This window comes from Phocoena sinus, chromosome 19 (genome assembly GCF_008692025.1).
Source record: "Phocoena sinus isolate mPhoSin1 chromosome 19, mPhoSin1.pri, whole genome shotgun sequence".
Lineage (NCBI taxonomy): Eukaryota > Metazoa > Chordata > Mammalia > Artiodactyla > Phocoenidae > Phocoena > Phocoena sinus.
In genome coordinates, this window is record NC_045781.1 from 14,501,685 (window position 1) to 14,515,459 (window position 13,775).

At 45.7% G+C, this 13,775-nt stretch overlaps 1 protein-coding gene across 1 annotated transcript in view; it reads left to right on the forward strand.

The window, feature by feature from the left end:
* Positions 1-8,928, forward strand: part of ZNF585A (zinc finger protein 585A) — a 34,115-nt gene extending 25,187 nt beyond the window's left edge. The window contains exon 6 of the mRNA XM_032614452.1: positions 8,591-8,928. Coding sequence (XP_032470343.1) covers positions 8,591-8,607 — 17 coding nt within the window. The 3' untranslated portion in view covers positions 8,608-8,928. The remainder of the gene's footprint in view (positions 1-8,590) is intronic.
* The last annotated feature ends 4,847 nt before the right edge of the window (positions 8,929-13,775 follow it).

Below are 13,775 nucleotides of genomic sequence, written 5' to 3' on the forward strand. Positions count from 1 at the left end.
TGGTTACACTGGTCAACCTTATTCATTGTAGAAGAGGACTACACAGAAGTTTGAATACCAGGAGGCAAGATTCATTAAGGGAAATCTTGCAGGCTGGCTACCATGCTGGCAGTGTGATTATTTGCATTTATGTTAATACTATCATAATAATTGATACCACTATTAAGAATGATGACAATCTTGTAAACCGAAGGGAGATGGTCCACACTACAAGGTCTCTGTGAGGTTTAAATGACATGGAACTCAGTCCACAGTGCTAATGATGATGATGGCAGCAAATTTTACTATTTGAGTGCACTTGTCCCTGTTCCAGGCAATTTAAATCTATAAGCTCAATCCAGTCCACACAACAGTGCTTAAGATAGGCTCAATTATTATCCCTATTTCACAGATGAGGTATCCGACTCCTTAAGAGTTGAGGAGCTTGCTCAAGGTCACAAAGCTAGTAAATAGCACAGGGGGAATTCAAACCCAGGCCAGCTGGCTACAAGGTCCATTGTATTAACCCCCATGCAATGTGACTCTGAAAGGTCAGTGTTAGTATGGTCACTCATAGTGTTGTATACAATTAGACTCTAGTTATAATGGAGTAGTTATAGTGTGGTTGTAATACTTCTATCTGAAAAGCCTGGTTATTCCTCTACCCCTGTCCCTCACTCGCCCTATAGAAACAGTAAATTACTAACATCATTATTATAACTATGCCTATTATAAGAATGATTAACATTTCAATCTTTGTATGATTTGGCTTCATTTTAAAATTTATTTTTACCTGGGAGTCTTTTCCTACCTGAGCTTTATATCAGCATTTAGTGGTGCATGAAGCCAATAAAGAGTAGCTCCATGGAGTCCTATCTAATCCAAGTCCCCCCTGTCTTAGCTTGGGCTGCCTAGATGAATACCATAGACTGGGTGGCTTACACAACAGAAATTAATTTTCTTACAGTCTGGGGCCTGGCAAGTTCAAGATCAAGGTGCCAGCCTGGGTGGGTTCTGACGAGGACTTGCTTCCTACCTGGCCACTTCTTACTGTGTTTTCACATGGCCTTTCCTAGGTGTACATGCCTGGAGAGAGCGCGATCTTCCTCTGTCCTCTTCTTATAAGGCTACCAATCCTATTGGATTAGGACCCCACCCTTATGACCTCACTTAACCATAATTAGCTCCTAAAAAATCCTTATGTCCAAATATAGTCACATTGAAGCATCAGGCCTTCAACTTGTGAATTTTGGGATGACACAGTTCAGTCCATAGCACACTCCAAAGGACATTATTCTTTGAAATCTGTGGTGTTAACTACAGTCATCAAGGGATGGGCAGTGTCTCTGACTGTACAGCTTCAGCATCAGAGAGTTTGGAGTTTTCCTTGGTTCAGAGAGCCCCATGGTTCTCATGGGTGCAAGCCCCACTGGCTTTCAGAGCTAGAGGTTTTGGGACCTCATCTTTCATGTACAGGTCTTAAAAGTTGGGGTGCTAGATGTGGGATTCAAACCCTTTGCACCTCAGGGAGAAGCTCAGGTTTGTGAGTTCCCTCCTCATTGTGGGTCACTGTGGCAGAGGTGGTCTTTATGGCAAGACTGTGTCTCAGCCTCTCCTACCTGTTTCAACGTGGGTTTTTACTCATTCACCCAATGTGTAGGAGCCACTCAGCTAGTTATGGGGATTCTTTCAGTGGAAATTGTTCTGTATGTAGCTGTAGGTTTGATGTGTCCACGGGAGGAGGTGGGTTCAAGATCCTCCTAAGTGGCCATCTTGAACCCTACTACTCTAGTTATCTTTTCCTGTGATATCTTTGTCTGACTTTGGTATCAGGGTAATGCTGGCCACATAAAATGAGTTTGGAAGTTTACCCTCCTCTTCAAATTTTGGAATAATTTGAGAATTATTGGCATTAATTCTTCTGTAAATGTTTGATAGAATTCACCAGTGGAGCCATCTGTTACTTGGGATTTTCCTTCTTGGGAGGATTCAGATTATTAATTCAAACTCCTTAGTACTTATAACTCCATTCAAACTTTCTATTTCCTGATTCTGTCTTGGTAGGTTGTATATTTTTAGGAATTCATTCATTTCTTGTAGTTTATCCAGTTTGTTGGTATATAATTGTTTATAGTAATCTCTTATGATCCCTTTTATTTCTATGGTATCAGTTATGTCTCCTCTTTCCAATTTTATTTAGTTTCATTATTAGTCTGCCAAAAGGTTTGTCAACTTTATCTTTTGAAAAAGCCAACTTTTAATTTCTTTGATTTTTCTATTTCTAGTAAAAAATATCTCTGCTCTAATCTTTATTATATCCATCCTTCTTCTAGCTTTGGGTTTTGTTCTTCATTGTCTAGTTCCTTGAAGTGTAAATCTAGTTTGGGTTTTGTGGGGGGTTTTTTTTGAGATAGTTCCTCTTTTTTAGGCATTTATTGCTATAAACCTCCCTCTTAGTACTGCTTTCGGTATTTGGTATTTTTGTTTTGTGTTTGTCTTGAGATCGCTTCTAATTTCCATTTTGATTTCTTCTTTGAATCTCTGGTTTTTCAAAAGTGTGTTTTAAAATTTCTACATAGTGAATTTTCCATTTTCCTTCTGTTATTGATTTCTTTTAATCTATTGTCAGAAAGAAAAAACTTACCAAACCATAGTGCAAACACCATGTACAGGAAAGTAACTGAGACAACCTTCTTAACTAAACTAGAGACCTTATGGCAAATTCACCATTTTTTCACTAATGTCCTGTTCTCTGCTCCTGGATTGGATACAAGTAGTAATATCTCCTCAGCTGCCTCCAGCCTCTAAAATTTCCTCAGTATTTCATTGTCCTTCATGACCTCAAATTGTGTTGATTTGGTGTTAAGAAGAAAAGCTTCCTAATGAAAGAATGCCAAAATTCTATGGTGTCAGTTACATCAGTTTTCCTTATCAACATATATTTCTGAATGATTAGCCAGGTGTCTCGGTTGATATTCTTACCTCATATAAAGGAACTCGGCTTCCATACCAAATCAAAGGTCTATATATAAATCATGAGATGTATATACTAGACTGTCCTTCACCTTCTACTTCATCATTCTTTCTTTTTTTCTGGCTGCATCAGGTCTTAGTTGCGGCACACGGGATCTTCATTGAGGCATGCGGGATCTTTCATTGAAGTGCACAGGCTTCTCTCTAGTTGTGGCGTGCAGGTTTTCTCTCTCTAGTTGTGGCGCACAGGCTCCAGGGTGCATGGGCTCTGTAGTTGTGGCGCGTGGGCTTAGTTGCCCCGCAGCATGTGGGATCTTAGTTCCTTGACCAGGGATCGACCCCGTGTCCCCTGCATTGTAAGGTGGATTCTTTACCACTGGACCACCAGGGAAGTCCCCTGAGTATTTCATTTGCAATTTCCTTTCCATTCCTCAGTGGTAGAATTACAATTCCACTTTACCTGTGTGTTCTTGTTCATGAACACTTAATCTTCTGGCTTCAGCTGATCTCACTGAGAAGTTAAAATTTCAGAGATCCTTGAGATGAGGTTTGCTCCTTTGAAATCACTCTTTTATTGCTTTTTCTCCTCACACAATCCCCTCCCCAAGCCTCTCACGTCTTGGGTTGGCCTTCAGAGCATTTCCTCTGTGGTCCTGGTTATGGTTTTCATTCATGACAATTGTTGGGGTCTTAGGGGGATTCAAAGCATGGCTTGGGGTCATGGTTGGTCCAAGGATCCTCAAAGCTGTGTCTGAAGCACACTTCTTCCTCTCCATTGTCCATTCCTTCTAGGATCCCAGTTGGGCATGTCAGACTTACATTTCTGTACCTCCTGCATGTATTGCTCTTCACTGTGTTCCCATTGCCCCGGTCCAGGGAAGAAGGTGCTAGAAAACTGGTGTGCCTGACCGGCAGGAAGTAATGCCCTCCATGGCCAGATCCCCCACAATCATGCCCAGGTGGTGGTAGTGGTGGGGGGTGGGGTGGGTTGGGGACAGGCGAGGAGGGGAAACTTTGAACATTCTCTTGGAAGGCATTGAGAGAGGCAGGGAACCGTCCCCTGGGGTATGGCGCCAAGTCAGGGGCCTCCTCGGCCCACAACTAGGGGAGGTACTGGTATCAGGGAAAACGGATTTTCGGTGGATACCATCACTTTCAGTGGGGACTCAGGGAACTTAATTGCCCCCATCTCACCATATTCCAGCCCTCCCCATTCCACTATCTGACAGCATTCCCACCCACCCCGACCCGAAAGTGCATCCACAGAGGTGCCTGGTGTGTCCTTGTCTAGCCACTGAGGCCAGCCGCCACCACGGTGGCTGTGGTGCTGGTGGTGGTGGCAGCAGCGATTCAGATATGTGAGATCTCGGTAACCTGAGTAGAGGAAGGTGAGCACACCCTCCCTAACTACCCGCCATCTGCCGCCCCTCCCCCGCACCACTCCACCCAGCCTCCCAGAGTTGCACCCGACCCTTGAACTGCACATGTGCGAGCAAGGAGTGCTGTGAGCATCGCAATGACCACCAAGGTTACTAAGCTAGAGTCCTCCAGGCTGTGTGGGAGAAGGATTGCCCTCTGGCAGAGGCCAGGTGCGGGCGCAGGCTGTGAAAGTTTCTCCAGTGGGTCCAGTGAATGAATGGAGGGAAGGACAGATATATGGATGGAGGTATAGAAGGATGGATGGATATTTAGGACTCTTGAGAGTGGAAGAAGGCAAAGCCAGGTTGACCAAGGGGATCAGAGGCCTAGCAATGGTAGCGTTTCCTCATGATGGTGTTGAGGGTGCACCTGGGACTGTCTTAGAGAGGTACCGCTCTCACAGTCAATGGATTTGGGGTTGACACTACCATCACATTAGTGGGGAATCAGGGATCTTCGTTTCCCCCACCTCACCAGATTTCATCACCCCCTCCCCCATTAGACTCCATTCCCACCCACCCCAATCTGGATTTGGCCATACCCTATTTCCATTTCTTTGGTTTGTTCCATTTTGTCTTTAACCTCATCAAAGAGACTCCATTCCCTGTCCAGACTGAGCATTTCCCTTCTGTGTCTTACCTATGATGAATGTATGTTCTTACCTCCCTGCTCCTATCAATGAACTGTCTTTCATCATGATCCACATCAAATGAAAGGCACTGCTTTTCCCTTTGGTGTGTGATGAATTTTAGCAGATGTACCGGGGGGTGGTGTGCTGCCACCACCAGAACTTTGAACATGGGAGGGGATAGAGCCCAGAAAGCCTTTGAAAGAGCTGATGGTGAAAATCACTGGGGCCTGGAAGAAACTGCTTATTCCTCACTGTGGTTCCTTCAGGAACCATTAGCGACCTTTTCTTATGATCACCATTGTGGAGGTGACGATGGCCTGACACAGAATTTCAATCAGTGACCCAAGTACCCACCAGTGTACATGTCTGAGCCAGGATTCAGGAACAGCTGTCTTCAAAGTCTGGAGTCCTGGCACATCACCACCAAGCTCTTCTGTCCATCTTAAGACACACCTAAGACTAAGATGCCTTGCCCTGAAATAAACACAGCAGGTCAACCTCCAAACACACTTAGTTCTTACTACAGTGTTGGACTCATATCTTCCCTCCAGATACCCCTGCTTGTCTCCCTTAACACTGGGCCCCCAGACACAGCCAGTTACCATGTGTGCCCACCTCTCCAAATGATGCCCAGGTCACTTCCTGACAGAAATAAGTGGCTGCAACAAGGCCCTGTTTGCCAACTCTGCTCTGGGGAGGAGGACCAAGGGTATCTCCCTGCTGGCTGGTTCAAGCCAGGCCACCCTTCTTCCTTGGCAAAACACAGCCTCACATCACAGCTTGGAGTTTTCCCTCCAGGAGGAGGAATATCCTTGCCAGGACAGAACGCCAAGAAAGGCTTGCCCAGGGACTTCTCTGGTGGTCCAGTGGTTAAGAGTCTGGGCTCCCAATTCAGGGGGCACGGGTTCAATCCCCAGTCAGGGAACTAAGATCCCACATGCTGCATGGCACAGACAAAAAAAAAAAAAAAATTGAGAATAGTATAATAAGCTTGCTCATGTACCTATTTCTCAGCTTTAGCAATTATCAATCTTGTTTCATCTATTCCCCCACCAACATTTTTAAGATAAATTCTTCCATGTATCTATCTAATATGTAAAAACTTAAAAATACGTAACTAAGAAACCTTAATACACCTAATAAAATGACTTTTAAAATGTTGTATAATCCCTTCCTTTCCTCCCACTTGACACTCCCACCTTCCCACTCACCACTTTTAAAATGTTGTATAATCCCTTCCTTTCCTCCCACTTGACACTCCCACCTTCCCACTCACCATGATCCAGATTTAGGTCCACAGAGGTACCTGGCGTGACTGCGTCTGGCCACCATGTCTAGTCACTGCTGCGGCAGACATCTGGGTAACCTGAGGAGAGGAAGACTGGTGCACCCTCCCTACCTCCCACTATCTCCCTTACATCCTCTCTCTCCTCCCCAGCTTGTCAGAATTGAAGCCCACCCTCCAACAGCCCATATGTGGGATGTAAGCCAGATTGCAGCTGACTTCACAATGATAAGCACTATTGTTGCTATGCACTCAGTCCCCTATGCTCTGGGCATGTGCTAGGTGCAGACAAAAGCTGTGACCTGTGTCTTCCAATGGTCCAGCGGATAGATGGAAGGATAAATGATGGATAAATGGAAAGATAGATGAATCGATGGATGTCCTGGGATGTCAGTAACCTGAGGAGAAGGCCAGCACACCTTCCCTTCTTCCCACCATATCTTCCTTCTGTCCTCTCTCTCCTCCCTACTGACAACCCACCTTGCCACAGTTGAACCCGCCCTCCAACTGCGCAAAATGGACCAAGCGCCGCTGGCTTCACAATGACATTGCCACTGCAATGCGAAGCTCCGATAAGCTCCGATGGAGCGAGAGCGCTGTTTGACGGTTGGCAGGGTTAGTGTTCCGTGCTCTTTTTTTTTTTTTTTCCCGTGCTCTTTTAAAGGGCCCGTGGCCTGCGTCTGCCAGTTGTCCAGTGCATAGATAGAGGGATAAATGGATGGATCGATGAATAGAAAGATGGATCGTTGGGCTCCCGAGAGTGGAGGAAAGCCCTGCTTTCCAAGGCTTTCCAGGCTAACCAAGTAGGATTATAGGGGGTGGAAGAGGTTGGGGCTGGAGAGGAAGAATGGCAGGGAGGAGGGGCTTTCAACAGATGCCTGGAAGACACCCTTGTCCCGTGTGGCGCCAAGACGTGGGCCTTTTCTGTCCATGTCTAGGAGAGATGCAGCTCTTGAGGGTCAATGAATTTTCGGGCGACAAGGACCAACACTTCAAGCGGGGACTAGGGATCCTCATCGCTTTCTGCCGCAACAGATTTCATTCCCCCCACCCCCCGCCCCGTTCCTTCCATTTGACACCATAATTGCCCACTCCAGTCCGGATCTGGGTCCACAGAGTGTCTCACCACCAAGTCCAGCCACCACCCTACCTCCCACCACCTCCCCTCTGTCCTCTACCTGCTACCCTCTGCAAATGAGTTGTTGAAACTCAAGGGTCTTCATCTCTGTCTGCCGATGAGATTGCATCTCCCCTTCTTTTTTCATTTGACTCCATTACCACCCACTTAGATTCAGATTTGGGTCCACAGAGCCTCTCATCACAAGGTCGAGCCGCCACCGTGGCATCGGCGTCGTGGAAGATGACGGCACAGACTCAGAGATCTGAGACATCGGTAACCTAAGGAGAGGAAGGCTGGCACACCCTCCCTACTTCCCACCACGTCCCCTCTGTCCTCTCACCCTTACCCTCTGACAAACCAGCTTGCAAGTGGTGAAGCCTGTTCTCCCACTGCGCATGCGCGGGACATGAGCGTGGCTGGCTTCACAATGACAAGGAGTTGCTATCGAACTGGTCCACTAGGCTCTGGGGGAGCGTGAGCGCCTTTTGGCTGTTGGCAGGTGCAGGGGAATGTTGTGTCCGTGCTCTGTTAAGAGCCTGTGGCCTATGTCTTCTAGTGGTCCAGCAGATAGATGGAAGGATAAATGGATGGATGGATAAATGGAAAGATGGATGGATGAATAGATGGATGGATTGTTGAGGCTCCCGGCCAGGCCAGGCTTACCAAGCAGGGTGAAAGGGGGTGGGGGAGAGATGTTGAGGGGTGAGGGAGGAAGAACGGCTGGGAGGAGGGGCTTTCAACAGATTCCTGGAAGGTACTGGGAAAGGCAGGGACTCCTGCCCCGTGTGGCACAAGGGCATAGGCCTCCTCTGCGTATGTCTAGGGGAGGTACCGCTCTCAGGGTCAATAGATTTTTGGGCGACAGGGGTCATCACTTCGAGCGGGGACATGGGGATCTTTTTTTGCCGTGCTCAGTACTAGATTTCATGACAACTCCCCCCCCACACACTTCCGTTCATCTGACAGCATTCCCACCAACCTGGATCTGGATTTGGGTCTACACAGCATCTCGCCACCAGGTGCAGCTGCCATTGTGGCGGTGGCGGTGCCAGCGCAAGCAGCGTCAAAAAGGCGACATAGATACAGAGATCTGGGATGTCGGTAACGTGGGAAGAGGAAGGCTGGCATACATTCCCTACCTCCCACCAACTCCCCTCATTTCTCCTGTCTCCTCTCGCCTCAGACTACCCAGATTGCTAGAGTTGAAGACCGCCTTCCAACCGCTGGTGCCGGGGACAGAAACACAACAAGGCCAGTTGCTATGCGACGGGTTGGCTAGGCTCTGGGAGAGCGCCACCGTGGCTTCGTGGAACAGACTCAGAGATCTCGGCAATTGGCAGGCCTAGGCGAAGGCTGTGTCTGGTGCTCTATGAAGGGCCTGTGGCCTATGTCTTCCAGTGGTCCAGGGCACGGATGGATGGATAAATGGAAAGGTGGATGGATCGACGGATGGATGAATAGATGGATGGATTTTTGGGCCTCCTGAGAGTGGAGGAAAGCCAGGTCTGGCTTATCAAGCAGGATTAAGAGTGGGGGAATGAAGTTAGGGGGCTGGGGAGGAAGAATGGCGGGGAGAAGGGGCTTTCAACAGATTCCTAGAAGGCACTGGGAGAGGCAGAGTCCCGCGCCCCATTTGGTGCTAGGGCATGGGCATCCTCTGCCCACGTCTAGTGGAGGGAACCACTCTCGAGGCCAACGGATTTTCAGGCTACACGACCATAATTTTGAGCAGAGACTTGGGGATCTTTATCGCCGCCCGCCACACCAGATTTCATCCTCCCTCTCCCCAACTCCAATTGAGTCCATTATCATTCATCTAGATCCAGAATTAGGTAGACTTTGCGTCTCGCCACCAGGTCCAGCAGCTACCGCGGTGGCGGCGGCGTCAAAGATGGCAGCGCATACTCAGAGATCCGGGATATTGGTAACCCAAGGAGAGAAAGGCTGGCACACCCTCCCTACCTCCTATCATCTCCTGTATGTCCTCTTCTTCTTACTCTCTGACAACCCGGCTTGCCAGGGTTGAAGCCCGCCCTCCCACTGCGCATGCGCGGGACACGATGACAGCTAGCTTCGGAAGGACAGGCACAGTCGTCATTGGAAGGGTAAGCTAGGCTGTCGGGAAGCCGGCGCGCCGTTAGGCTGTTGACAGGGCCAGGTGAAGGCTGTGGCCTGTGTTTTCTCAAGGGCCTGTGGCCTGTGTCTTCTAGTGGTCCAGCGGATAGATGGAAGGATATGGATGGATAGAAAAATGGATGGATGAATGGATAGTTGGATGGATGAATAGATTTTATGGATTGTTGGGGCCCCGGAGAGCGGAGGAAAGCCCGGCCAGGCTAGGCTTACCAAACAGGATTAAAGGGGGTGGGAGAGAGAGGTTGGGGGAGGGGCTGGGGAGGAAGAATGGCGGGGAGAAGGGGCTTTTAACAGATTCCTAGAAGGCACTGCGAAAGGCAGGACATGGGCTTCCTCTGCCCATGGGGACGTGCTGCCTTTGAGGTCGATGGATTTTCGCCTTACAAGACCATCACTTTTGCACTAATGTCTTTTTAAATTTCTGATCCAGGATCCACTTTGCATTCAGCTGTTATTTCTCCTTAGCCTTTTGCCATCTTCCACATTTCCTCAGTCTCTCCTTATCTTTCATGACCTTTATGCATGTTTATTTTGTGTAAGTTGTAGAAAAATTAAAATGAAATTATAATAGAATTCTTTATTGTCATTTAAATCATTTTTTCTCACCAACATATATTTGTTTCTTCTGGGACATGCTATTGTCATATACGTCTCTGTTGACATGCTGTCTTTGTACAGAATTAATTTTTGTTTCGATGCAAAATCCCATTTCAGCTTGCTTCACATATCAATACAATGGGATGAAGCCATGAATTCATGGTTCTTCTTGGCCTTTTTATTCCTGTTGTCCAGTGATTTCATTTTCAATACGACCATTTTTCATTCTTAGATATATCCAATTGTGTTTAACTTTTTGCTTTTTCTTATTAGCACTTTATCTCATGGCTTCTACTATTTTTCATTAAGCCCATCTTAGGGAATTCCCTGGCAGTCCAGTGGTTAAGACTCGGTGCTTTCACTGATGGGTTCAATACCTGGTAGGGGAACTAAGACGTGGCAACGCAAAAAATAAAAGTCCAATGCAATGGACTTGGTGCAATGTTTGCTCCTTTGAAGGCCATTCTTATTTTTCTGGAAGCTTCTAAGATCTTGTTTTTTGCCTTTAGCAAATTTCCTTTTTACGATCCTAATTAGGATTTTTTGTTGTTGCTAGTCCTCTTGGGGTTCTAAGTGCATCTTAAAATTGTGCCTTGTTGTCATCTGTCAATTTTGGAATCTCCAAAAGTCTGAACTTTCTCTGTCTTTTTACCTTCTAGTATCCCAATTTCACAAATGTGAGACTTTTACAAGGTACTGTATACCTTGTGCTTGTATTAGGTCTTAATTCTCTATCATTTTCTCCTCATACTCTATTCTGGAATTCATGTCATCTCTTCCACTTGGCTAACATTTTCCTCCCCCATGTCTAATCTCTGTTCAACCTATCTGTTGAGTCCTTTCTTTCAGTTATTTGAATGCCACGAAAATCCCCATTTGGATAATTTTCCTTCTATAACAGCTTTCTTTGCCAAAACTCAAATTGTCTATATCTTTTTATATATTAGGTATAGTTACTTTTGTATCCAGGCTGTATGCTTTAAATTAGCTTTATTGTGGTATGACTTGCATAAAATAAAAATAAATAAATACACTCATTTTAAGTATGAAGTGTGATGATTTTGGACAAACATAACTGGAAGTGGGTTATGGCCATAATAAAAACCTAAAATGTGGGAGTGGGCAGGCTTTAAGGATCTTTCTTTTTCATTTTGTTAACATACTTAATAACCATGTCAATTTAATTATTATAACCATTTTAAAGATGCTGAAACTATGGCACAGAAAATTTAAGAAGATTCCCATGTGCTCAAATAGTTTGTTTTTTTAAAAAAATATTTATTTAGGGCTTCCTTGGTGGCGCAGTTGTTGAGAGTCCGCCTGCCGATGCAGGGGACACAGGTTCGTGTCCCGGTCCGGGAAGATCCCACATGCTGTGGAGCGGCTGGGCCCGTGAGCCATGGCCGCTGAGCCTGTGCTCCGCAACAGGAGAGGCCACAACAGTGAGAGGCCCGCGTACCGAAAAAAAAAAAAATTTCTTCATTTTGGCTGCGCCGGATTTTAGTTGCAGCACACAGGGTCTTCATGCGGCACGTGGGATCTTTAGTTACGGCACATGGGATCTTTATTTGCAGCATGCAGGCTTCTTAGTTGCGGCATGCACGTGGGATCTAGTTCCCTAACCAGGGATCGAACCCACGCCCCCTGCATTGGGAGCATGGAGTCTTACCCACTGGACCACGAGGGAAGCCCCTCAAATAGTTTCTTATTTACTGTTTCCTGGGCCCTTGGCCATATGGATGGAACCTGAGAGTGGCCTCTAGTTGCTGAGAGTGGCTCCTGGCTAACAGCCAGCAAGGAAACAGAGATCTCTGTCCTGCAACCATAAGGACTAAACTCTGTCTACAACAAGAATGAGTTTGGAAGTGGGTTTTCCCTCAGACCCTTCAAAATGGGAACTCAGCCTGGCCACCACCTTGATTTCAGCTTTTTTTTTTTTTTTTTTTGCGGTCGGTACGCGGGCCTCTCACTGTTGCGGCCTCTCCCGTTGCGGAGCACAGGCGCCGGACGCGCAGGCTCAGCGGCCATGGCTCACGGGCCCAGCCGCTCCGCGGCATGTGGGATCTTCCGGGACTGGGGCATGAACCTGTGTCCCCTGCATCGGCAGGCGGACTCTTAACCACTGCGCCACCAGGGAAGCCCCTGATTTCAGCCTTTTGATACCCAGAGCAGAGAACCAAGCATGCCATGCCAGACTTCTGACCTACAGAATTGTGAGCTAATATATGGATATGCTCTTGAGCTGTTAAGTTTTTGGTCTGTTATGCAGCAATAAAAAATGAATACAGCTTTTGGTGGTGGCTTGCCTTCCAGTTAATTAATTATGCCTTGGCTCCCATTTGATCAAAGAGATCGCATTTTTCATTGGTTTGGTCCAATCAGTTATCATCTAAATGTTCCCTAAGATAATTTTGTTTCAGAATCATGTAAGTAATTTCAGTTTTAAAATTTTTATTTTTTTATTTAAGTATAGTTGATTTACAATGTATTAGTTTCAGGTGTACATCAAAGTAATTCAGTTTTTCATATATATATATATATGTACGTATACACACACACAGACATATACACTCATACATATAGATAGATAGATGTTCTTTTTCAGATTCCTTTCCCATATAGGTTATTGCAAGATATTGAATATATTTCCCTGTGCTATACAGTAGATCCTTGTTTATCTATTTTATATATAGTAGTGTATACCTGTTAACCCCAAACTTCTAATTTATCCCTCCCCCCTTCCCCTTTGGTAACCATAAGATTGTTTTCTATGTCTGTGTGTTGTTTCTGTTTTATAAATACGTTTATTTGTATCATTTTTTTAGATTCCGCATATAAGTGATATCATATGATATTTGTCTTTCTCTATCTGACTTACTTCATTTAGCATTGTAATAGGGGCAGGCCGGGCACACAGCCTCGAGTAGATGGAACTGCTTATACTGACTATTGTTTCTGCAGGCTCTCACTCATGTGGTTCTGTTCCCTTGCATGACTGATTGTCTGTGACAGCTTGCTGGTCACTGTCCCTGAGAACATTATGTGTGGCGGCATAGGCCTAATATAGGTATGCCCTCCTTCAGAGTGTATTCTCATTTGCCCTGCAAAATACTACCCATCAAGGTACAAGCCCACCTCAAATCAAGTTCATAGTGTGAAGTTCCTGAATTGACTGATTCAGGTTGTGAGTCCATAATGTCCCATATCTGATAAACTTCACAAAGGATAAAAAAAGAAACTTACCCCAGGAAAAGCAAGCCAGAATTGCTGAGAGTGGATCCCAATCATTAGAATTTTAAAAATCTGGGTGAATTTAAGATGTAGCTAGAATTGACAGCCCCTGGACTTGGGAGATGCGCAGGGTAAAGGAACCAAGTCATAAAAGAGAAACATATTTAAACTTAAATATTATGTCTAAACATGAGCTTTAGCTGTGGTCACTGGTACATGGCACTGACCATAAGCAAAAGACCAGAATCTACTGTTTTTTTCTTTTTACCTTTTAATATAGAAAAGAAAAAAAAAGCAAACATACACAAAAATAGAGAGAAAAGATTAATCACCATGTATTCATTACCCAGATCCAACAATTATCAGCATTTCCCCAATTTTGTGTTAAAAATTATCAAAGGAAA